This window comes from Oncorhynchus kisutch, linkage group LG22 (assembly GCF_002021735.2).
Source record: "Oncorhynchus kisutch isolate 150728-3 linkage group LG22, Okis_V2, whole genome shotgun sequence".
NCBI lineage: Eukaryota > Metazoa > Chordata > Actinopteri > Salmoniformes > Salmonidae > Oncorhynchus > Oncorhynchus kisutch.
In genome coordinates, this window is record NC_034195.2 from 24,196,088 (window position 1) to 24,222,504 (window position 26,417).

At 42.8% G+C, this 26,417-nt stretch overlaps 2 protein-coding genes and 1 non-coding gene across 5 annotated transcripts; 1 reads left to right on the forward strand and 2 right to left on the reverse strand.

The window, feature by feature from the left end:
* Positions 1–147: 147 nt before the first annotated feature.
* On the forward strand, positions 148–230 carry trnal-cag (transfer RNA leucine (anticodon CAG)). Its single transcript has one exon. It is a non-coding gene; the product is annotated as a tRNA-Leu (tRNA).
* A 1,480-nt stretch (positions 231–1,710) lies between these two features.
* On the reverse strand, positions 1,711–3,942 carry LOC109867118 (ADP-ribosylation factor-like protein 2-binding protein). 2 transcript variants are annotated; one of them, XM_031801735.1, is made up of 7 exons: positions 3,799–3,934; positions 3,477–3,564; positions 3,337–3,398; positions 3,154–3,260; positions 2,946–3,031; positions 2,712–2,808; positions 1,711–2,193 (listed from the first exon to the last, which is right to left on the reverse strand). In XM_031801735.1, exons 1-7 carry the CDS (start codon positions 3,815–3,817, stop codon positions 2,089–2,091), a joined length of 564 nt encoding a protein of 187 aa, XP_031657595.1. In that variant the 5' UTR covers positions 3,818–3,934; the 3' UTR covers positions 1,711–2,088. The 2 variants fall into 2 exon arrangements, with proteins under 2 accessions (XP_031657595.1, XP_020311633.1); XM_020456044.2 differs by having other exon boundaries at positions 1,720–2,193; positions 3,495–3,564; positions 3,799–3,942.
* A 94-nt stretch (positions 3,943–4,036) lies between these two features.
* On the reverse strand, positions 4,037–26,417 carry rspry1 (ring finger and SPRY domain containing 1). Of its 2 annotated transcripts, none has more exons than XM_020456041.2 (15): positions 25,888–26,417; positions 24,839–25,279; positions 24,091–24,143; positions 16,549–16,661; positions 8,431–8,557; positions 7,493–7,551; positions 7,206–7,272; positions 6,975–7,106; positions 6,778–6,893; positions 6,457–6,600; positions 6,259–6,370; positions 5,998–6,100; positions 5,695–5,847; positions 5,462–5,566; positions 4,037–5,349 (listed from the first exon to the last, which is right to left on the reverse strand). In XM_020456041.2, exons 2-15 carry the CDS (start codon positions 25,195–25,197, stop codon positions 5,253–5,255), a joined length of 1,740 nt encoding a protein of 579 aa, XP_020311630.1. In that variant the 5' UTR covers positions 25,198–25,279; positions 25,888–26,417; the 3' UTR covers positions 4,037–5,252. The 2 variants fall into 2 exon arrangements, with proteins under 2 accessions (XP_020311630.1, XP_020311632.1); XM_020456043.2 differs by having other exon boundaries at positions 24,839–25,159; positions 25,888–26,363.

Consider the following 26,417-nt stretch of genomic DNA (forward strand, 5'->3'; position numbering starts at 1 on the left):
AACGTTAATTTGCTTCATCTCTCGCTGTTATCCTTGTTTCATTATTCGCCATACTATTGTTACAAAAGTAGCTCGCTGATTATATTCTCTATAATTTTAACTCGGGTGCATATGTTCATAAGTGCTTTCATAGTCAAGTAGAGTAACGTCAGGATGGCCGAGCGGTCTAAGGCGCTGCGTTCAGGTCGCAGTCTCCCCTGGAGGCGTGGGTTCGAATCCCACTTCTGACAATTATTTTTGGCAAGGTAATTTAATCGGTAGCCAGTAACTAACTATTCGTTATTTTTTCAATTAAACTCAATTATTGAATTTATCAATGAATGGTGTTCTAAAAGAAAGAACGAAATAAATAACTGTAGCCTATGATGATTAAGCGGTGATAAAACAGGGAAACATTTTAGGCAATGTTATTGTGAATATTTGTATTTAGCAATTTAAAGCAAATTGATGTAGCTAGGCCCCACTTGCATTATATAGGCTAGGGTTTGGACACTTGAGTTTCTGACAGGCACGAAAAAAAAACCTATTGAGAGCCGATATAGACAATATCTTAATCCAGACAGGCTAACAGTGCCTTTAGAAATTATTCCTACCCCTTGATTTATTTCATAATTTGTTGTGTTACAACCTTAATTCAAAATAGTTAATATTTTTTTTGTTGTCTCACCCATCTACACACAATACCGCATAAGAACAATGTGAATTTATTGGAAATAAAAAAGAGAAACATCTCATTTACATAAGTATTCCCAGAGTCAATACATGTTAAAATCACCATTGGCGGCGATTACAGCTGTACGTCTGAGTAAATCTCAATTTCATTAAAAATCCTACAATGTGATTTTCTGGATTTTCTCTAATTTTGTGTCATAGTTGAAGTGTACCTATGATGAAAATTACAGGGCTCTCATCTTTTTAAGTGGGAGAACTTGCACAATTGGTGGCTGACTAAATATTTTTTTGCCCCACTGTATATGACAAGTACTGACAACCCACCTGCCTATCCTCGACATTGCCAGTTAAGAAATCAGCAATATCAATTAACTGACAATCGAGAAATAATGAATGCAGGCATGTATTTTATGATAACATTCTGCTCTGTCTGATTTGGTCTCACTTGTTCTGTTGTTTTTGGCATCGTACCAACATATACAGAGCCAGCGCCTTCTTTTACAACATGGCCTGGAAGTCGAATGGAGGTAATGCAGTCTGCGACTCTGGTCCTGCATAGGACTACTCTACTACTTATCCTGAGAAACCCTCTCCATACCACAGAGACTTGTACAGTGTGAACCGAACAGTGACAAGAGGAGATACCAAGCCTGCTCATATAATGACTGTTTTTTCAAAAGCTAGACATCAATAGATTTTTGAGATGTCAAGATTATGACTGGAATGAACACCGGAAGCATTTTGCAGTCCCTTAGTAAGTATGTTGCTATGGTAACCCCACATCTATCAGCACACTCACTCATGACTCACATACTGTACATGCTCCCATACATAACCACTATGATCATATACTCTAGGAAAGTGTCATGAATGATACACTTTATAATGTAATACTTGTAGATACACAGGCATCCCAATGGTCTGTGTGCAACACGCATTCAGAAATGTTTTTCATTCTGAAGACCAAGAGAATCATGTGTTGTGCGCATTGTGGTTTATCCACACCACTACACTTTTTTTTTTAAATTAAGTAGAATGTGATTTTACAGAATGTCTTTATTTGAAACCCTTATTTACAGACAATGGGACATAAGCAAATATGCACAAACCGGTGACATTCACTGAGTGCGTGACGTAATAAAAATACTGTTCGTTTTAGAACTTCAGACACAAAACTAAAAAAATTATTGAGTTCACAAATTCAAATTCAAAAAAAATAAATGGTTCCATGAGGACAAAAGTGTCCATCTTGACCAGAGAATGGCTAGACGTAATATATACTGATAACATTCCCATTGCAAACCTGCAACAGGTGAGCATGGGCAAGACATGAACACTTATGTTCGGTCACCAGCAGCACTACTCTATTTGACATGAATGTGCATGTTTGTAGGTTTGGGGATGATTGTTAATTAGTTATTTCAGTTCTGTTGTTCTGGAGGTGATGGGTTTAGAGGTTGCAGAGCTGAGAGACCTCACGACTAGGCCATCACTGAGGTCCAGCCCTCGGCCCTCCCTCTCCTGAAGACAGAAGGTATAGGTGCTGAGCATAGACATCACATCATGGCGTCTATGAGAGCACAAGCAGCACCATTGATGCCATCTCCATTTTGAGGTAGTCACTTTTATTTTTCTACTATTTCTATGAGTTGGCAAAGAAACTGAAAGGGTGCATAGTGCCACCTGTAATGTTCTGTTTGAACAGGTATAAAGCCAATGTTGATGATTTACTGCCACCTGCAGTTATGGAATATTTCCTCACAAGTATAATTTATTGGCTGATCCTTTCTGGTGACCTGGATGGAATTATGATATCCTTCCTTAACCCTTAGGAAGTCCCACACAGTTGACTACTTCAAAATGGTTAAAGTCCTCAATGGCACTGCCCATACTAAACTGGCTTTTGGGCACTAGAGTCCTCCACCTATCTCTATGTTTCTGACACACAACAACAGAGGAAACAATCCTCTCTAACAAATTATTAGTGCAGATCCTAAAATAAAAACATCCAATCGGAAACATTCTGGGTTTTTACTCACTGCTCTGTAGTCAATGAACATTTCCTTGAAGGCCATAAAATCTGTAAAGGTAAGCAACATGTCGAAGATGTCTCCTGACACCTCATCTTTGTGCTGCCTGAAACAAAACATTTTTTTTGTGAAACAAGAACCAATACATGTTGCACTCTGCAGTGAGGTGTACTTGGTTTACAAGGGGCAATGTGCCACCTAGCGGCAGCATGTAAAGTTACTCCTGAGGGGAAATGTACTTACTTGAGTAAATGGTTAAATGTGCTCATGTTGAAACAGGGAATCCTCTCCATCAGCTGCTGCTCGAGGCGTTTCTCAAGCATCTCAATCTGAGGTTGAAGTAAACAACATGTATGATCGAGACATACTTTCAGTTTTTATTTTATACGCTCTACAGTACATGAAATTGAGTTCAAATAAGGGAGGCAGATGAACATAAACACTGCTTTACATATTCGTTGAAGATGGGTGTGTAGGTGAGTTTGTTCTCCTCTGAGTCATCAAACTCCAGGTAGTGTTTCTCCATGAAGCTCTGTTGCAGGTGCTGGAAGTCATCCTCTAAGGTGGAAATTGAGTAATATTAGCAATTAATTTAACCTTTACACACTGAAACATGTCTAAGACCGCAATTTACCCATGATGATGTCTTCAATACTACCAATGACAGCATCAAAGGCAGCATCAGCATCTGATGAGCTAGGGAGGTTAAAACATACCGTAGTCAGCAACCAAACAATATAAACCATTATCTTCTAACCTAGCTACCTCACTCACTTCCTCAGACACACATACTTTGAAACAGCAAAATTCTCTTCCTCTAAGTCCATCATTTCAACGATGTTCTCTGCACCACCCAGCAGATCTAAAAAATAATAAGGCATTGCACAATAACATTAGATATGGCAAAGAATTAGAAATCACAAAGGATCTCAATGAGACAACATGTCAACACATTAGCTAGCTAGCCTAATGGAAGCTAACATTAAATTAGCATGCAAACAAGTCACCACCCTAAAGGCTAACAAGCTCAGCAGTAGATAAAAATAAAGTCGGAAGGCAATGATTGCTATGATTTACAATTTGTCAAGTTACTTACTTCGCTCTTTCACGTCCATTCTAAATCTAATTAGCTAGCTATCAAGCTAACGTGTCGGATTCTCGGTAATCGCTTCCAAGGCACCAAATTACCAAGGCAACGAAAAAAACGCTCCCTTCAGAAAATGAAGTCCCTTGAGGAAACAGATCCCAGCAGATTAGTTCCGTAAATACAATAGAGTACGGCACGGTCAGGCTCTCAACATCGGTTGAACTGAAATTAACGTTCAATGTTTAAGTGCGTTAATAGGTCCTTTATTGCAATCATGGACTACATTTATTTTCATTTTCGTCCCATGATAATGCGGCGTGGCATACACATCATACATTCTGGCTGATGCGTTTAGTAGTGATGTAGCTAGCCTGCTAAATCTTGTCAATAAAATTGGCATCTTTGACAAGCAACTATGCAACACAATACATTTATTACAATTATCATAACCCAGAAAACAATGATTCAGTAAATCACATCTTTGTGACCCCTGGGGCTACTCCATTAAAGACAGATACAATTGAACGTTTAACTCTTAATTTCTTCCATGACTAACTCATTGTCAGGAATGGACTGGAGACAACTGGTCCTCCATATTTACACACTGTGGCCAAATGTAGTCATTCGTATTGATTGAGATGTAGTACCTTCAGATTTTCCACAACCACTTCATATAACCCCATAATTAAAATGTGATTAGCTGTGATTTCAATAACCCCAATTTCATTACATTTGGTTTGAATTGTAGATATATAATAATATTTTGAGTAACAGTTATTTCATAAAATGTTCAATCATGTATAACAGCATGGTTACTCAACCCAGAAATGCTTCAAGTAGAGGAGAGGGACAAATCTGTGCTCAGTTAGTATTGTATGACCGAGCAGGGCCTTAACATCATTGTCTCAGCCAACTGAGCCAACCAAGGCTGTCTCTTCGTTGTTGTGCCTTTACGTTTAGTCAGAATAAAACAAGAGAATCACAGATACATGTAAAACCTCTGAGCAGAGCTACACAGGACACATTGACCAGAGCCTAAGAGAGGGAACATTAGGCAGATCCATGTGCAGACACTGAGTTTATGACATTAAGATTGATGGGGTGATTCTGGAAATGCTGCTGCCTGGTAATGTCTCTAGTCTTCCTCCCACTGCCCCCTCACTCTCCAAGCACTTTTTTTGCTCCCAGACGGGGTGTGGGGCCCCATCTCCTCACAGAGAGAACACGCCATGGAGTGCAGCAGAAGAAAGGGTTACCCCTCCTTGTCCTATTATCCCTACACTATCCCCCACACTGTATCTCTCCTGGAGCTCTGTCAGGTCCCATCACTCCCTCCTCACATTAGGCCCAGGGTCCGATCAGGAACCCTGGCACAGCCTCACAGTCCTATTGGTCGGGTTGATTACTGGGATAAAGGTGATAGGAGGGGAGGAGAGTTCATGTCCTGGTTTGAAGGTGATGTGTCAGGACACATGTGAGATGAGTCTGACACGGGTCAGGATGTCCTGGCGACACAACGGGCACGTCTCCAGCTGTAAGGCACACTCCATACACATCCCACTAAGGATACAAAACACACACAGAGACCACATAAGGAGCCGTAACACACAGGCAAATGGCTAGATACTCAATACAGGTACAAGGGGTGAAACAGAGAGGGAAGTTGTTGTACCTGTGTCCGCAGGGTCTCAGCTCTGTATCGGCCATCTGGTCACAGCAGAGGGTGCAACAATTGTCTCTGATGCTCACCTGCTTGAGCAGGGCCAGGCGCCGGTGTCTGAGGAACACACAAGCAGTCACTAAATGGTACATGGGAGTTCACATAATGTGCAGATGTCCTGTTCAACTAGAGTGATCATTTAAAGCCTAACCATTTTGCCCAAGGCTACATTAGCTCAGACTTACCTGGGAAGGATAATCTTCTCATCAGACGCCAGTGAGGCAAAGTCATTGAAGGTGCTGAACTTGACAGACGGGGGATGGCGGAAGGGCTTCGCCCCAAAGTTAAACTCACATTGTTGGTAGGACATGAAACTTGCTGCTGCAAAGAAGCCAGACCTGGAAAAAGAAAGGAAGTAGGAAGACTAATGAGGATATTGGAGGTGGCAGTGAGTTACTGAAATGTACAGTATGTCAATACTTGTGTGGGGTGCACTTTGGATTATGGCCAGAAAATAGAGCAAGCAGGAGCAGGGTGTGTATACTCACGTTGCAGAGGAAAACACCTGCTTCTCTGAGGGGAGCTGATGTCCATTCAGGTAGAAAAGCATCTGCTTCTTACTGAGGTCCAGTAGGAAACCTATGGCATCTCCTACAGATCAAAGAAAGTGTAAGGCTTAAGCATATGCTTGTAAGGGACAGTAGTTTGGTAACAAATGTGTGTAAGCCGAGGTGTTGACAGACATCTCGCCATTACAGCCTGCCTCTGAGCTACAACATGAAACTGTATGGAGTTTGGGATGCACTTACCCTCTTTCCAGCAGGGGTGGGAGTGTGGTTTACTGCGAGCGTTGTACCAGATTAGCTGCCTGCAGCCATCATATGCACACGAGTATTCATCATCTCCTATCCCATAACCCTCCTGAAACACACACATTACGGCATTCAGTCTCTAGCAGAAATAAACACTGCTTGCTGTGTGTATCAGTACAGCATGTAAGCACGTACATGGTTAAGGAACTTGCTGTCCTTGGTGGCCCAGCCAATCTGCATGACCCCGGAGGTGACCACTGTGACCTCATAGTACCACACGCCCGAGTCCACACAGAAGGTACAGCGTACACTCTCAAAGGAGGACGCGTCGCAGCGCGCCTTGGGAGAGTGGAGAAAAGGGCAGATCCATTATCTCTATGGAACAGGATGATACTGATCAGTGTGATACTGGCATTTAGCATAACAAACAAAGTATAATAATTTATTGTGTGCGCAACAGGGATCATTCTAGTCACACTGCTCTGTCAGGCGTGTTACAGAGAGAGGCCCCCTCACCTCCAGTCCACTGGGAGAGATCTTGAGATACTCGCTGACGTCGTTGCTGTTCAGCATGGCGTTGATGTTGCTCAAGTTCACCTTCTCGTAGGTTAACTGACGGCCATCTTTCAGGACTGAGGAGAAAGGATAGAGAGAAGATTAACAGTCAGTGGATGAGAACTGTCCTCCCTAACATGATGTACCCTACTACTCACAGAGGTTATCTAGGCTCCATTGGGAACAGAAGCCGACCTGGCGCTTCAGGTAGTCTGTGTGGTCAGCCCACGATTCCAGAACCCCCAGTCGTTCACTTATACACGACTCAGACACTGTTAGCTTGTTCTCACCTGCAACAGGGAAATATAACAGTTACTAGTCCGTTTTGTGGCCAATGGGATAGCATAGCAACCTTCAGAAGGATGTGCAGGATAAGGGGACAAACTTACTGGTCTGTGAGAACTTCTCCAAGGCTATGAGGGCAAAGAGCATTACAGTAGGATGGGCCTCAGAACTCTGGGAAGAGATGTTCAGATAAATTAGACAAGGTCTCAGCCTCATTCTACAGAAAAATGACCCAAGTATATGACTATTGACAGAGCAGGAATCGATTGGGCGTGAAAAGCCTAGCAGCATTGCAGTTCTTGACACACTCAAACCAGTGCGCCTGGCACCTACCAGACTATTGACAGAGCAACAGCATTTGTGTGGTTCTACATGTTTGTTGTGGTCTCACCAGGCTCTCTAGCAGGTACCCCAGAGTTCCAGGGCTCAGGAGTCCAATGCTGGCTGGACCTGAGACATGAGACATGTGGAGTGGGCGTTAGGTGAATGAACAACACTAAGGGCCACAGTAAAGGGACAGGATTGCACCCCCAACAAAAATTATATATATGTTTCACATGCGCCGAATACAATGGGTGTAGACTTTACTTGCTTTAATTTAATGCTTTACTTTAATGCTTGCTTATGAGCCCTTCCCAACGATACAGAGCTAAAAAATAATAATACAAAGAAAAATAGTAACACAACGCTTCCAGAGAAAGACGATGTGTAATTCAAAGTTTGGGGTGTAAACAAACAGACATTGAATAGTAGAGGCAACCCCTGTTGGGTATGTCAGACAGACTGAGTTGTCTCACCCTGGCCACCCTCTCCCCAGCCCAGTGCTGCAGGCTCAGCAGAACTGTCAGAGCAAAGGCAGAGCATTTTGGCCGTGTCATGACAAGCATACAACCGAAACCTGCAGGATCAGCTCTTTCAGTTCACAATGACCATTTGGTATGCCAAATACTGGTTCGTCAACTAGGGTCAAATAACCTGTGGCACTTGAGAGCATTTTCATTTTTCACTGTTGATTATGTGAGTTCAAGAGTGTGTGTGTGTGTGTGTGTGTAAGATAAAGTGTGTGTGTGGGGTTTGGTTTTACCATTCTCGTGGGGACCAGAAGTCATCAAGTTTAGTAAGACAAGGAAAATTTGGACAAGTGGGGACATTTCGCCAGTCCCCACAAGGAAAAATATTTTTTTAGGCTTAAGGGTTAGGTTTAGAGTTAGGTAAGGTTAGGTTAAGAAAAATAGGATTTCGAATGGGAATCAATTGTCCCTACATGGATAGTAAAACAAACATATGTGTGTAAGAGAATGAAGGAGATCAGGTTGCATCCACACTTACCAGCCAGTTTCTCAGCCAGGCAGCCCAGTACAGCAGTAGTGTTGCGGTGCTTAGAAGGGATGATGGCATCCTGGCGGGCCACAGTGGCACTCAAGCTCAGCATCTCGGACAACTTCTGTAGAGCATCCTGACAAAGGAGGGGAAACAAGCACTGTTTTGAAAGCCCAACAAAGGAAAACAATGTCTCTTGAAATCTATTGAAACTTCATATAGTCTTTTCTTTCATAATACAGTTCCTTCAGAAAGTATTCATACCCCTTGATTTATTCTACGTTTTGTTGTGTTACAGGCTGAATTCAAAGTGTATTCTTTTTTTCCTCACCCATCTACACACAATACCCTTTAATGACAAAGTGAAAACATGTTTTTAGAAAGGTTTGCAAAATCTATTGAAAATTTGCCCCAAACATAACATTTTGTAGACAGGACAAAAAGTCCATTTGCTTTGCCACATATTTTTTGCAGTATTACTTTAGTGTCTTGTTGGAAACAGGATGCATGTTTTGGAATATTTTTATTCTGTACAGGCTTTGATCTTTTTACTCTGTCAATTAGGTTAGTATTGTGGAGTAACTACAATGTTGTTGATCCATCCGCAGTGTTCTCCGGTCACAGCTATCAACTCTAACTGTTTTAAAGTCACCATTGGCCTCGTGGTGAACTCCTTGAGCTTTTTCCTTCCTCTCTGGCAACTGAGTTAGTAAGGACGACTATCTTTGTAGTGACTGGGTGTAATTGGTACACCATCCAAAATATAATTAATAACTGCACCATGATCAAAGGGATATTCAATGATTTTTGTATTTTTTAATCTACCATTAGGTGCCTGTCTTTGCAAGGCATTGGATATTCTCCCTGGCCTCTGTGGTTGAATCAGTGTTCACTGCTCAACTGAGGGACCTTATAATTATCTGTATGTGTGGGGGACAGAGACATGGTTGTCATTCAAAAATCATGTTAATCACTATTATTGCACACAGAGCGAGTCCATGTAACATATTACGTGACTTGTTACGAAATATTTTACCCCTGAACTTATTCATGCTTGCCATAACAAAAGGGTTGAATATGTATTGTGTCAAGACATTTCAGCCTTTCAATTTGAATTAATGTATTATTTTTATTACATAAATCCACATTGACATTAAGGGGTATTGTGTGTAGGCCAGTGACAAAAATATATTTAATCTTTAATATCAGGCTGTAACGCAACATGTGGGGAAAAATCTAAGGGTGTGAATAGGTTTTGAAGGCACAGTACACACAGTGTACAAAACAATAGGAACACCTTCCTAATATTGAGTTGCACCCCATTTTGCCATCAGAACAGCCTCAATTAAATTGGGGCATGGATACTACAAGGTGTCGAAACATTCCACAGGGATGCTGGCCCATGTAGATTCCAATGTTTTTCCCACAGTTGTGTCAAGTTGGCTGGATGTCCTTTGAGTGGTGGACCATTCTTGATACACACAGGAATCGATCGGGCGTGAAAAGCCTAGCAGCATTGCAGTTCTTGACACACTCAAACCAGTGCACCTGGCACCTACCAACATACCCCATTCAAAAGTACTTAAAATATTTTTTCTTGCCCATTCACCCTCTGAATGGCAAACATACACAATCCATGTCTCAACTGTATCAAGGCTTAAAAATCCTTTAAACTGAAAATACTATGCATGAAAGTAACTGAATATTTTTCATTAGCTTTGAAAAAAAGTGACTATGGCAAGCCTATCCTCTCATAATATTAAACATGCAACTATTTTAATGAAGCAGAGAATGTAATACATCATTTACAAACATTTCCTAAATTACAATGTGGGAAAACACGGTTCGAAAAGATGCACCTGATGAGAGCCGTTTCATGTGACAGAGTAATGAACGTCTCCGTTAGAAACTGAGAAATAGGGAAAACGTAAATATGCAACACATAAGATGGGTTGTTAATATGACTAGGATTGTGCCTTTGGCTTCTGGACAATTAAAAAAAAGTAGATATGAACAGTAGAGAAATGCTGTGAAACTTTGGTTGCTGGCACAGCTGTTCTTAGCTGCTCGTGCTGCTCCTCCCTGCAGCCTGATTCGGAGTTGCTTAGCAATGAGTCTCTGCTCTGGCTTGCTCGCGGATCACTGACTAGAGACAGCCATTAGTTGCGGTACAAAAAGGTACTTTCTACTTTAAAGTCACTGTACATTACTATTTTCAGCTAAATAATAATTCCGGTCAACCAAGACACTGTTCCTTTTTTACGAGATTTGTTCAATTCTGGCACCAATTTAATTGAACGAAGTAATGCAAATTCACCTATAGACTGATAAGCATGACCGGTCAATGTATTTTGGGCGCTAAGCGACTAACATCCCTAATTAGAACCCTTTACTATTTAAGCAGCAGTTTCTCCCTCCAGTCTTAATTATTTTTGTTGGTGAATGTTTGGGGTGGCCAACTTTTCCATTCCATGTTGTGCGTGACTGAAAGTCAGTACTTTTCATTATTGTACAGTACCTATTTATTCAAGGGTTTTTCTTTATTTTTTAAAACTATTTTCTGTATGGTAGAATAATAGGGGAGACGTCAAAACTATTAAATAAAATATGGAATCATGTAGTAACCAAGTTTTTTTTATTTTAATGAAAAATACATGAGATTCTTCAAAGTATTCACCCTTTGCCTTGATGACAGCTTTGCACACTCAATCAGCTTCACCTGGAATGCTTTTCCAACAATCTTGAAGGAGTTCCCACATATGCTGAGCACTTGTTGGCTACTTTTCCTTCACTCTGTGGTCAACTCATTCCAAACCATCTCAAATGGGTTGAGGTCAGATGATTGTGGAGGCCAGGTCATCTGATGCAGCACTCCATCACTCTCCTTCTTGGTCAAATACCCCTGACACAGCTTGGAGGTGTGTTTTGGGTCATTGTCCTGTTGAAAAACAAATGATAGTCCCAAACCAGATGGGATGGTGTATCGCTATGGTAGCCATTCTGGTTAACTGTGCCTTGAATTCTAAATAAAATCAGTGTCACCAGCAAAGCATCCCCACACCATAACACCACCTCCTCCATGCTTCACAGTGGGAACCACACATGCGGCGATCATCTGTTCACCTACTCTGCGTCTCGTGGTTGGAACCAAAAATCTCAAATTTGAACTCATCAGACCAAAAGGACAGATTTCCACCGGTCTAATGTCCATTGCTTCCGTTTCTTGGCCCAAGCAAGTCTCTGCTTCTTACTGGTGTCCTTTGGTAGTGGTTTCTTTGTAGCAATTTGACCATGGAGGCCTGATTCATGAAGTCTCTTCTGAACAGTTGATGTTGAGATCAGAGGTCGACCGATTAATCCAAATGGCCAATTAATTAGGACCGATTTCAAGTTCTCATATCGGTAATCAGCATTTTTGGACACTGATTATGGCCAATTATATTGCACTCCAGGAGGAGACTGCGTGGCATGCTTGACTACCTGTTACGCGAGTGCAGCAAGGAGCCAAGGTAAGTTGCTAGCTAGTATTAAACTTACCTTGTAAAAAAAAATCTATCAAAACATAAACACTAGTTAACTACACATGGTTAATGATATTACTAGTTTATCTAGCTTGTCCTGCATTGGATATAATCAATGCGGTGCCTGTTAATTTATCATCGAATTACAGCCTACCTTGCCAAACGGGTGATGATTTAACAAGTTCATCCTTGAAAAAGCACTGTCGTTGCATCAATGTGTACCTAACCATAAACATCAATGCCTTTCTTAAAATCAATACACAAGTATATGTTTTTAAACCTGCATATTTAATTAATATTGCCTGCTGACATGAATTTCTTTTTTTCTCTTGTGTTCTTTGCAAGCAGAGTCAGGGTATATGCAGCAGTTTGGGGTGCCTGGCTCATTGCGAACTGTATGAAAACCATTTCTTCCAAACAAAGACCGTAATTAATTTGCCAGAATTGTACATAATTATGACATAACATTGAAGGCTGTGCAATGCATCAGCAATATTTAGACTTAGGGATGCCACCCATTAGATAAAATACGTAAAGGTTCCGTATTTCACTGAAAGAATAAATGTTTTGTTTTCAAAATGATAGTTTCCGGATTTGACCATATTAATGACCTAAGGCTCTTATTTCTGTGTGTTATTATATTATAATTAAGTCTATGATAGAGCAGTCTGAGCGGTGGTAGGCAGCAGCAGGCTCCTAAGCATTCATTCAAACAGCACTTTCCTGCATTTTCCAGCAGTTCTTCGCTGTGCTTCAAGCATTGCGCTGTTCATGGCTTCAAGCCTCCCAAGATTAGGCTGGCAATACTATAGTGCCTATAAGAACATCAGATAGTCAAAGGTATATGAAATACAAATGGTACAGAGAGAAATATTCCTAGAATTCCTATAATAAATACAACCTAAAACTTCTTACCTGGGAATATTGAAGGCTCATGTTAAAAGGAACCACCAGCTTTCATATGTTCTGAGCAAAGAACTTAAACGTTAGCTTTTTTACATGGCAAATATTGCACATTTACTTTCTTCTCCAACACTTTGAACATGTTGTTTCATTATTTATTTTAGACCAAATTGATTTTATTGACGTATTATATTAAGTTAAAATAAACAGTTTCAACAATACTGAATGTCATTATTCCATATATGTATATATACTGTCATTATTCCATATATGGAATAATGACATTCAGTATTGTTGAAACTGTTTATTTTAACTTAATATAATACGTCAATAAAATCAATTTGGTCTAAAATAAATATACATTTAAAAAAAAGAATATATATATATATAAAAATAAAAAAATCTGATTAATCGGTATCGGCTTTTTTTGGTCCTCCAATTATCAGTATCAGAAAACCATAATCAGTCGACCTGGTTGAGATGTGTTTGTTACTTTAACTCTAAAGCATTTAGGCTGCAATCTGAAGTTCGGTTAACTCTAATGACCTTACCCTCTATAGCAGAGGTAACTCTGGGTCTTCCTTTCCTGTGGCGGGCCTCATGAGAGCCAGTTTCATCATAGCGCTTGAAGAAACGTTCAAAGTTCTTGAAATTTTCCAGATTGACTGCCCTTCATGTCTTAAAGTAATGGACTGTCATTTCTCTTTGCTTATTTGAGCTGTTCTTGCTATAATATGGACTTGATCTTTTACCAAATAGAACCATCTTCTGTATACCACACCTACCTTGTCATAACAACTGATTGGCTTAAATGCATTAAGGAAAGAAAGAAATTGCACAAAATAAGGTAAACCGGTTCATTGAAATGCATTCCAGGTGACTACCTCATGAAGCTGGTTGAGATATTGCCAACAACGTGCAAAGCTGTCATCAAGGCAAAGGGTGGGTACTTTGAAGAATCTCAAAAATAAAATATAATTTGATTTGTTTAACCCTTTTTTGGTCATCATGGGCATTAATATGGAGTTGGTCCCCTTTGCTGCTATAACAGCCTCCACTCTTCTGGGAAAGCTTTCCACTAGAGGTTAGAACATTGCTGCGTGAACTTCCTGCCATTAAGCCTCAAGAGCATTAGTGAGGTTGGGCGATTAGGCCTGGCTCGCAGTCAGCGTTCCTATTTATCCCAAAAAGGTGAGGTCAGGGCTCTGTGTAGGCCAGTCAAGTTCTTCCACACCGATCTCAACAAACCATTTCTGTATGGACCTCGCTTTGCACACAGGGGCATTGTCCTGCTAAAACAGGAAAGGGCCTTCCCCAAACTGCTGCCAAACAGTTGGAAGCACAGAATCTAGAATGTCAAAGTAGGCTGTAGCGTTAAGATTTCCCGTCACTGGGACTAAGGGGCCAAGCCCGAACCATGAAAAAACAGCCCCAGACCATTATTCCTCCTCCACCAAACTTCACAGTTGGCACTATGCATTGGGGCAGGTAGTGTTCTCCTGGCATCCGCCAAACCCAGATTCATCCGTCGGTCTGCCACATGGGGGTGTGTGATTCATCACTCCAGTAAATGCATTTCCACTGCTCCAGAGCCCAATGGCGGCAAGCATTACACCACTAGGGGTGACGCTTGGCACTGCGTATGGTGATCTTAGGCTTGTGTGCAGCGTCTCAGCCATTGAAACCCATTTCATGAAGCTCCCGATGAAGAGTCCTTGTGCTGACGTTGCTTCCAGAAGCAGTTTGGAAGTCAGTAGTGAGTGTTGCAACCGAGATACGATTTTAACGTGCTTCAGCACTCGGCGGTCTTGTTTTGTGAGCTTGTGTGGCCTACCACTTCAAAATAACAGCATTTACAGTTAGCTCTAGCAGGGAAGAAATTTGACAAACTGACTTGTTGGAAAAGTGCCATCCTATGACAGTGGCACGTTGAAAGTCACTGAACTCTTAAGGCCATTCTACCGCCAATGTTTGTCAATGAAGATTGCATGGCTGTGTGCTCGATTTTATACACCTGTCAGCAACAGGTATGGCTGAAATATCCAAATCCACTCATTGAAGGGGTGTCCACATACCTTCGTATATACAGGTCCTTCAGAAAGTATTCAGACCCTTGACTTTTTCCACATTGTTACATTACAGTCTCAATCTAAAATTGATTAAATAAAAAAATATCAGCAATCTACACAAAATACCCCATAATGACAATGCGAAAACAGGCTTATATCAAAAACCAAGCAATGAGTTCGGTGGAATTGTCTGTAGAACTGAGACAGAATCAGGGGAGAAGGGCCTTGGTCAGTGAGGTGACCAACAACCCGATGGTCACTCTGATAGAGCTCCAGAGTTCCTCTATGGAGATGGGAGAACCTTGCAGAAGGACAACCATCTCTGCAGCACTCTACCAATCAGGCCTTTATGGTAGAGTGGCCAGACTCAAGCCACTCCTCAGTAAAAGGCACGACAGCCCACTTGGAGTTTACCAAAAAAGCATCTAAAGGACTCTGACCATGAGAAACAAGATACTCTGGTCTGATGAAACAAAAGTTACTCTTTGGCCTGAATGCCAAGCGTCACGTCTGGAGGAAACCTGGTACCATCCAACGGAGAAGCATGATGGTGGCAGCATCATGCTGTGGGGATGTTTTTCAGCTGCAGGGACTGTGAGACTAGTCAGGATCGAGGGAAAGATAAACGGAGTAAAGTACAGAAAGATCCTTGATGAAAACCTGCTCCAGTCTGAACAACCCTAAGCACACAGCCAAGACAACGCAGGAGTGGCTTCGGGACAAGTCTCTGAATGTCCTTGAGTGGCCCAACCAGAGCCCGGACTTGATCCCGATCAAACATCTCAGGAGAGACCTGAAAATTGCTGTGCAGCAACGCTACCCATCCAACCTGACAGAGCTTGAGAGGATCTGCAGAGAAGAATGGGAGAAACTCCCCAGATACAGGTGTACCAAGACTCAAGGATGTTATAAAATGGAGATACTAACTGCCAAAAGATGCTTCAACAAAGCACTGAGTAAAGGGTAAGAATACTTTTTATTTCATTTTTGTAAATTAGTTTTTGCTTTGTCGTTATGGGATATTGTGTGTAGATTGAGGGGGGGGGGGGGGGGGGGGACTATTTAATCCATTTTAGAATAAGGCTGTAACCTTACAAAACATGGAAAAGGTAAAGGGGTCTGAATACTTTCCAAGGCACTGTACATCCTCAGTTTGTTTGATACTTTTCAATTTCTTATCCTTTTGCACTTGTCAGTCATGATTGTATGTTAACATGGGTTAATATCTCCATTTTATAAACTTGTATCACAAACTTACCTACTGGCCTTACAAGCCATCAAATCTACATCCTACCCCCATGTGCTCCCATGTCCCTGTACTGTACTTTTTAGTTAGTTAATAAGTACCCTGAACTGGAAACCTTGTCTCCAACCATCTTACAGATGCACCGTAGTGGCAACATCACTCCTCAACCCTAGTTATTTTTTTAATAACTATCAATCCTCCACCCCCATCCCTACTGGAACATGAGCTTGGTGTGTTGTAATCAGCTGCTATCAATGAGTGTGTAAGAGTGGATGGCCATGCTTTGGGAAGTTGAGCTTTGAATTAGAGTTTTGTGTAGGCATTAGGCAAGGAAGATGGATCTTGGAGGCATTACACAGACGAGACCCAGATGGTAACTAATACTCACTTTGGTGGGCAGTGGGCACTCGTCAAGCAGCAGGGTAATCACAGCTGGTCCCAGTGGGTCGTCCAGCGGTATGACCCGGATCAGAGACTGGACCACCTCCAACCAGCCGTCATCTTAGGGTGGCACAGGGGGTAGGGTAGGGGGAAAAGGTGGAGGTTAGCAGGGGATAGCAAAACTGGTTAATTAACAGCCTATTTGTAGTTGTCACACTAGATGCAGATATGTGCGGTCTGAGGTTTAGTGTCTAAGCACGTCTGCTTTGAGGTGTATTGTGCATCACTCAACTGGCCAGAAACTAAAACTCAATTACTGTTGAATTTGGTGGAAAGTGAGGTATTATTTAGGCTTCTCTTCCCCCTAGCCACCCTTAATTCAATATAATTTAATCATTTCTAACCTTTCCCTGTGTTAAACTATGTAACTCAATTTTAACTTCTGTGGCAACAGCAGCACAAGGCAGATGGATGTCTTTTGGACATTTCCATGTAAAAGGACCCATGAACAACAACAGTTCATAGGAGTATATGAAACTGAGTGTCAAATGAAAGCTAAGCATCAATATTGAGAAATGAATCCATATACATTTTACATCCTAAAAATGAGGAAGAAGCAAAGGCGTTGATTTATGGTCAAAAAGATAGAAAAGGACTCTTAGAAAACATCGACCAGATTAAGTCTTGATGTATTTCTAATACCTTAAAACACAATATTGAAGTGAAGACCCCTGCAAACTACACTGAACAAAAACAAATTCAACATGCAACAATTTCTAAGATTTTACTGAGTTAGTTCATATAAGGAAATCAGTCAATTGAAATACATTCATTAGGCCTTAATCTATGCATTTCACATGACTGGGAATACAGATATGCATCTGTTGGTCACAGATACTGTACCTTAAAAAAAGAAGTAGGGGCGTGGATCAGAAAACCAGTCAGTATCTGGTGTGACCACCATTTGCCTCATGCAGCACAACACATCTCCTTCGCATAGAGTTGATCAGGCTGTTGATTGTGGCCTGTAGAATATTGTCGCACTCCACTTCAATGGCTGTGCGAAGTTGCTGGATATTGGCGGGAACTGGAGCACGCTGTCGTACACGTTGATCCAGAGCATCCCAAAGAGGGTCAATGGGTTACATGTCTGGTGAGTATGCAGACACATTTTTAGCTTCCAGGAATTGTGTACAGATCCTTGCATCATGGGTCTGTGCCTCATGCTGAAACATGAGGCGATGGCGGCGGATGAATGGCACGACAATGGGCCTCAGGATCTCGTCACGTTAACTCTGTGCATCCAAATTGCCATCGATAAAATGCAATTGTGTTCGTTGTCTGTATCTTATGCCTGCCCATGCCATAACGCCAGTGCTAGCCTCTCTACACTGGCTTCCTGTCAAAGCAAGGGCTGATTTCAAGGTTTTACTGCTAACCTACAAAGCATTACATGGGCTTGCTCCTACCTATCTCTCTGATTTGGTCCTGCCGTACATACCTACACGTACGCTACGGTCACAAGACGCAGGCCTCCTAATTGTCCCTAGAATTTCTAAGCAAACAGCTGGAGGCAGGGCTTTCTCCTATAGAGCTCCATTTTTATGGAACGGTCTGCCTACCCATGTCAGAGACGCAAACTCGGTCTCAACCTTTAAGTCTTTACTGAAGACTCATCTCTTCAGTGGGTCATATGATTGAGTGTAGTCTGGCCCAGGAGTGGGAAGGTGAACGGAAAGGCTCTGGAGCAACGAACCGCCCTTGCTGTCTCTGCCTGGCCGGTTCCCCTCTTTCCACTGGGATTCTCTGCCTCTAACCCTATTACAGGGGCTGAGTCACTGGCTAGCTGGGGCTCTCTCATGCCGTCCCTGGAGGGGGTGCGTCACCTGAGTGGGTTGATTCACTGTTGTGGTCATCCTGTCTGGGTTGGCGCCCCCCCCCTTGGGTTGTGCCGTGGCGGAGATCTTTGTGGGCTATACTCAGCCTTGTCTCAGGATGGTAAGTTGGTGGTTGAAGATATCCCTCTAGTGGTGTGGGGGCTGTGCTTTGGCAAAGTGGGTGGGGTTATATCCTTCCTGTTTGGCCCTGTCCGGGGGTGTCCTCGGATGGGGCCACAGTGTCTCCTGACCCCTCCTGTCTCAGCCTCCAGTATTTATGCTGCAGTAGTTTATGTGTCGGGGGGCTGGGGTCAGTTTGTTATATCTGGAGTACTTCTCCTGTCCTATTCGGTGTCCTGTGTGAATCTAAGTGTGCGTTCTCTAATTCTCTCCTTCTCTCTTTCTTTCTCTCTCTCGGAGGACCTGAGCCCTAGGACCATGCCCCAGGACTACCTGACATGATGACTCCTTGCTGTCCCCAGTCCACCTGGCCATGCTGCTGTTCCAGTTTCAACTGACCTGAGCCCTAGGACCATGCCCCAGGACTACCTGACATGATGACTCCTTGCTGTCCCCAGTCCACCTGGCCATGCTGCTGCTCCAGTTTCAACTTCCACCTGACTGTGCTGCTGCTCCAGTTTCAACTGTTCTGCCTTATTATTATTCGACCATGCTGGTCATTTATGAACATTTGAACATCTTGGCCTTGTTCTGTTATAATCTCCACCCGGCACAGCCAGAAGAGGACTGGCCACCCCACATAGCCTGGTTCCTCTCTAGGTTTCTTCCTAGGTATTGGCCTTTCTAGGGAGTTTTTCCTAGCCACCGTGCTTCTACACCTGCATTGCTTGCTGTTTGGGGTTTTAGGCTGGGTTTCTGTACAGCACTTTGAGATATCAGCTGATGTACGAAGGGCTATATAAATAAATTTGATTTGATTTGATTTGATTTGAACGCCACTGCCACCATGGAGCACTCTGTTGACATCTGCAAACCGCTCGCCCACACGACACCATACACGCCTTCTGCCCGGTACAGTTAAAACCGGGATTCATTCGCGAAGAGCACACGTTTTTTTTGTCCTTTTTCTCCCCGATTCCAAATTTGTATTTAGTCTTGTTCCATCGCTGCAACTCCCCTACGGACTTGGGAGGGGAAGGTCGAGAGCCATGCTACCGCTGAAACACAACCCTGCCCAGCCACACTGCTCTCTTAACCCGGAAGCCAGCCGCAACAAATGTGTCGGAGGAAACGCCGTCCAGCTGGCGGCCGAAGTCAGCTTGCAGGCAACCTGCCCGCCACAAGGGATCGCTAGAGTGTGATGTGACAAGGAAATCCCGTCCGGCCAAACCCTCCCCTAACCCGGACGATGCTGGGCCAAATGGGTCTCCCGGTCGGCTGTGAAACAGCCTGGGATCAGACCTGGGACTGTAGTGCCTTAAAAAGCTGCGCCACTCAGGAGGCCTGAAGAACACACTTCTCCAGCGTGCCAGTGAAGGTGAGCATTTGCCCACTGAAGTCGGGTACGAAGCCGAACTGCCGTCAGGTCAGGACCCTGGTGAGGATGATGAGCACGCAGATTAGCTTCCCTGAGATGGTGTTTGTGCAGAAATTGTTTGTGCAAACCCAGTTGTTTCATCAGCTGTCCAGGTGGCTGGTCTCAGACGATCCCATAGGTGAAGACGCCAGATGTGGAGGTCCTGCGCTGGTGTGGTTATACGTGGTCTGTGGTCTGCAGTTGTGAGGCCGGTTGGAGGTACTGCCAAATGCTCTAAAAACGACTTATGGCAGAGAACATTAAATTATCTGGCAACAGCTCTGGTGGACATTCCTGCAGTTAGCATGCCAATTGCACGCTCCCTCAAAACCTGAGACATCTGTGGCATTGTGTTGTGTGACAAAACTCCACATTTTAGAGTGGCACTTTTATTGTCCCCAGCGCAAGGTGCACCTGTGTAATGATCATGCTGTTTAATCGGCTTCTTGATATGCCACACCTGTCAGGTGGATGGATTACCTTAGCAAAGAAGAAATGCTCACTTAACAGGGATGTAAAAAATGTATACACAAAATGTTACAGAAATAAGCTTTTTGTGCATATGGAACATTTCTGGAATCTTTTATATCTGCTTGAAACATGGGACCAACAATTCACATGTTGCGTTTATATTTTTTATATAAATATGCTTTATTCTTTTGCCATGGTATAATTCTGGCATTGAGTATCATGATACTAAACCTGGTATCGAATTAAATTCTGGTATCGTGACAACACTACACTGTATGAGTACAGTATAATGTACTGTATTGTACTATACTAAGCTCTACTGTGCTGTACTTTGATGTCCAAACTTGTGAAACAGACCTCTATAATTGGTTCAGGTTTGGTCCTAACCAACCAAATGAGGTGTTTTTTGGAGGGCAGAGCTCATTAAAATAATAGCCAGTGTGAGGAATAGAAGTATGCAATATCCTTCTTACTTTTGTGTACCTATTCTAGAGCCCTATAAAAAGGGATGGGCACCGCAGTTGCTCGTCAGGGGGCCGCGGTTGCTCGTCGGTCTGTGTACCCACATTCATACCCATGCATGCAGTCAGAGCTGGCTCTAGCCTTTTGGGGTCCCCAAGCGAAATTATGTTGGATCCCACCATGTCAAACAAACAAATTATCTTTTGGCATTTATCAAATTGTACCGAAACTGTGTTTCCATCACAGCTGTCGTGATCTTTTTATACAGTATGACTTCACTTGCATAAACGCTGTGGATGTAAATATGGTTAGTGACTGACAGAGAAACTGATGATGCACAACATTTCGAAATTGCACATTGTGCATTCTACAATTCTAACGCTCAACAGTAAGTTGAGACCGACAGTTCATAAAATACAAAAATGTAGACGCGGTCTACAAAAACGGGGGCCGGGCCGCAGGCCATCAGTTGCCTATCCCTGTACTACTACATCAGTTTATTTTTAATCCTAATTATGCTTTCTCCTGGGCTTTTTCCCAGGTTTCGTTTCTTCTCCATTTTTTTGCTCTCAAAATCATACTGTAATAGAAAAACAAAAACTGGATGTTCTAAGTCAAGGTGTCATTTCATAGCTGACACCCCATTCCTTCTGCAGACATCTTTGAATCTTAATTCGGAGCAAATATTTAAAGAGTTTTTGGTAAACGTGGTACATAAAAAAGCTGAGGGAGATTTTACAGAAATTCTGTTAACAAATGTGTTTTTGTAAAATGTTCAGTGTAATTTGTTAAATGTATGTGGACACCTGCTCATCAAACATCTCATTCCAAAATCATGGGCATTAACATGGAATTGGTCCCCCCTTTGCTGAAAAACAGCCTCCACTCTTCTGGGAAGGCTTTCCACTAGATGTTGGAACATTGCTGCGGGGACATGATTCCATTCAGCCACAAGAGCATTATTGGCACTGATGGCTTGTAGTCGGCATTCCAATTCATCCCAAAGGTGTTCGATGGGGTTGAGGTCAGGGCTCTGTGCAGGCCAGTTAAGTTCTTCTACACTGACCTTGACAAACCATTTCTGTTTTGCCCTCACTTTATGCACAGGGGCATTGTCATGCTGAAAAAGGGCTTACCCCAAACTGTTGGCACAAAGTTGGATACACAGAATCATCTAGAATATCATTGTATGCTGTAGCGTTAAGATTTCCCTTCACTGGAACTAAGGGGCTTAGCCCGAACCATGAAAAACAGCCCCAGATCATTATTCCTCCTCCAACAAACTTTACAGTTGGCACTATGCATTGGGGCAGGTAGAGTCCTCCTGGCATCAGCCAAACCCAGATTCGTACTTTGGACTGCCAGATGGTGAAGCGTGATTCATCACTCCAGAGAACGCGTTTTCACTGCTCCAGAGTCCAAAGCCGGCAAGCTTTACACCACTCCAGCTGACGCTTGGCATTGCGCATGTCGATCTTAGGCTTGTGTGCCGCTGCTCTGCTATGGAAACCCATTTCATGAAGTTGCTGACTAACAGTTCTTGTGCTGACGTTGCTTCCAAAAGCAGTTTTGAACTCGGTAGTGAGTGTTGCAACCGAGGACAGATGATTTTTACACATTACACGCTTCAGCACTCAGCGGTCCAGTTCTGTGAGCTTGTCTACCACTTTGCGGATGAGCCATTGTTGCTCCTAGACGTTTCCACTTCACAATAACAGCACTTACTGTTGACCGGAGCAGCTCTAGCAGGGCAGAAATGTGACGAATTGCCATGTTGGAAAGGTGGCATCGTATGACGGTGCCACGTTGAAAGTCACTGAGTCCTCAATTTATACACCTGTCAGCAACAGGTGTGGCTGAAATAACCAAATCCACTAATGTAAAGTGTCCACATACTTTTGGCCATGTAGTGTAGTTGGATGGTCTGTTCAACTTTGTTTGGCATACATTTTAAAGTGAAAAATCGGTGTCTCAGCGCAATTCCGTTAACGGGGAAATACCCTTTTACTGTTATCCAAAACATCAGTGTGTAACATTACAAAAATCCCACTCCTCGCAAACTTTTACTCCGCTAACCTTGGCTTTAGTAGGGTGGTCGGCACTCTGCTCTCCCCAGGATGTCTATGGGGAGCGCTGCTCAAAGCACTGAGTGCAATTTGTCAGATTTGCCGTTTTAAACTCTGTAAAACTTAATACGGATCACGAAAGCACAATCTTCCTGGAATTTTTTAGAAACGGTAATACCGTTTTAAAAGTAAGTTTATCTCCCTTACGACCTTACGAGGTCTTAAATGCAGCTTGGACCCCAGGTGTTTCTTTTGTCCTAGTTTAATCTTTTTTAGTACCTACAGATTATGGGGGAATGCATTTTGTTAATGTTGAAAATAAACCAAATTGAGCACTTTAAATGCTTCAATTTCTGGGGGGTATTATGTATTCTGCTTAAAAATCGTCCTAAAACTGAGCGCATGACTTTTTATTGCTTTATTTGAAATTAACATGAAGAAAAAAAAACATTGCAAAATGTAGCTCGGAATTTCTGAAAAGATGCCACTAAATCAAGCATTTTTGGCCGCTGAAATCACAAAAAATTCACGAAATCCTAGTGGGACTGGGCAACGAGAGGAGAGACAAGCTACAGATGTTAAGACTGTTAGGCCCCACTAGATCCACCTCTGAAACCAGCTAAAGAGAGGCTCAGACCTGCCACTGACTGTCCACAAGAACTAGCACCATGCTCTGGCACTATGGGTCTGGTTCTCAAAAACAAGTAGCATTAATAGGGAATAGTAAAACTTTACAAGCAAGTCTCAATGGAAAATGAACACAATCTTGCTGTGGGATCAGGTGAGATTGTCATGACTAATAGGCTGCACAAAGGCATTTCATTATTGCCTTAGAGACTGAATGGGAAGCCTGCATTAGTATCATTGTGTAGGCTAGAAGAGCCTTTAACAGAGGGTAATGACTGGCAAAGCCTGGGAAACCTTATGATCCACTCTATCGATATCCAGAGGTTACAGCTACGAAGAGGACACACTAATTACTTAATTTGACACAGGAGACAGCCACAGAGGACAGAGCTCCTCTTACTGTTCTATCTGATACTGAAGAAAATGAATAATATTTCTTGAGAAACTGAGGAAATCCATGTATTACATCAATGCTCATGTACAGTACCATATAAGGACATTTGTCTTACCTGTTTCTGCCATCTCATGCAGCGTGATCATGGAGTAGGGGGGCTCTTGGTCGCTAAAAAAAAAAGTGATTGTGAACAGAGAATCTTGTGACAGTGACGCTCAATAATCATCACATGTAATGTGTGGGTGCATTGTTAAGTCTCTTGCTATAAGTAGTTATGAAATTCAGATGACAAGCTAGAGGCAGAGCGGAACAGTGCGATGGATGGCTGTAACTGTTGAGGATGTTGTTTTGTCTGATAGAGAGGCTGGCACATTGGCCTCCCTCATCCTGTCTATAAATCTGACCAATGACAGCAGACCTAAAGCTCCCTTGGGAACTCCTCCTGGAGGATAATCCCAGAGAAGAATCTGTCTCTGCTCACAGGTTCAAGTCCTTCATCATTAGAGCGTAAAATCAGACCCCGACCTCTATAGCTCTGAGGAAGCATTCGGTCAGCCTAAACACTATTGACAGGGTTCTGAGGGAGCAGAGGAGGCTGTCTGGAGGATAACACCTCAATGGCCAACAAGCTTGTACCAAGATGTAAGCCTATCCCGAGTGAGAGTTTACACACCCCTCAAACATCTTACGACCCGGAGGTGTGTGCTGTGAATGTCTGAAGTGCCAACAAAGAGCCTGCACAATCTGAACAAACTGTACTACAGTCCAGACACATAACAAGACCTGTGAAGGGAAGCAAAGTTTATTATGCATATCATGTCCACTAGCTTGGTTGGGAATTAGACTACATTTCAAACACTTACTTGTCAACTAGAGTCCTGATCACAGCTAGTGTGTCCAGCACCAACCCATCCACGTTTTGTTTCTTCCGGCGGGGTTCATGGGGTCCCCGGCCACGCCGTGGGGGTCTGACAGGGTCCCGGGGCCGACTGCTTCGTGCCTCAGGGGGATCGGCAGCGGGGTGATCAACTCGCCTGAGTTGCCTGTGAGTTGCGGATCCATCCTCCACGTCACTTTCTTCTCTACAAACGCAGCTGTTTCCCATAGTCCCGGATGTCTCAAGGCTTTCCCAAAACCGTAGCGATAACTGCTCCAATGAGAGCAGCAGAACCTGCACAAGGCTCCTGCTGGCACAGAATGCAATCCAGCTAGCTACTATCATATCATTTGGAGCCCTGGTGGAGGCGTCTCATGATTATTCGGATGGGGACGTCAGTCATCCTGCTGCTGCGGGTGGCAGATAGCTAGGAGGGAGTAGCACAGATCAGCAGTGCTACAGTGAGCAAAAACCATTCTAGCGGGTGGAAGTCCACGTGCACTTCCCAAACTCTAAACTGTGTAAAATAACATGTATAGAAAGAATAGCTAGCTACATGTTAAAGAAAAACAAAATACTCTGCGAAATGAACTTATGTAGCTAACGTTAGCTAGTAATGTTAATCAGCAACTCCAGCTAACATTATAGACGGCTGTTTGGCAGTTATATTTCAGGGAAATGTAGCTGACTAGCAAGCGAACTAACGTTAGTTTGCTATGACCAATTCACACTAAGGATAAATTGACTGGCTGTAACAGCCATATTAAAATTGCTAATGAGTTACCTGTACTGTACTGTAGTTAGTTAACTATATCTGACTGATAACTTTTATTAAACTAACTAGCTATAATTAGATTACCAAATTATAACAGTAACGTTAGCTTACTATCTGGCATCAACAGGTTAACAAATAGTTCACAGCCATTTCCCACACGATACCTAGAAATAGGTCTAGGCTACGCTGCCAATGTTGGCTCTCAAGAGATGCTTGTTGGTCCTAGTACAGCAACGAAAAATGGCTCGCAAGTTACTTACCTCGCAAATGAGCTGGTTGTGTCCTCGGTTAACGAACTATAAAATAAACTGTCAGGATGAACAGGCCTCAAAAGCTTTAGGGAAAACGCGTTTACGTTAGGCTCGCTAGCTAACGTATAGCATACCTTGCTAGATAACACGGTAGCTATCAAAAAAATAAGCTAACAAGCTAGTTAACATTAATATTTAATACACTCTTTCTTGATTCAATCGTGTAAAACATTTACTTCCTCACACCCCTTTGTCTGATTTCGATGACGGCTGTACGGATATCTAGTTCCGTAGTGTCGGCTATCCCCCATCTGATCAGCTGTCACCAGGACCGGAGTAGCTTGATGCGGCAGCACGAGTTTCTAAACAACTTTAGTTAATTTTTTTGTTTCTTAACGAGTGTCTTTGGTACTATGGACGAGGGAGTTCAGAGACCTAACCTCAAGTGATTTTAGATGTATGTGTAATTTGGACTGGAAGCTATTGAACATTTGATCTGTACGTAAATGAATAACCACAGCTGTAATATAATACATATT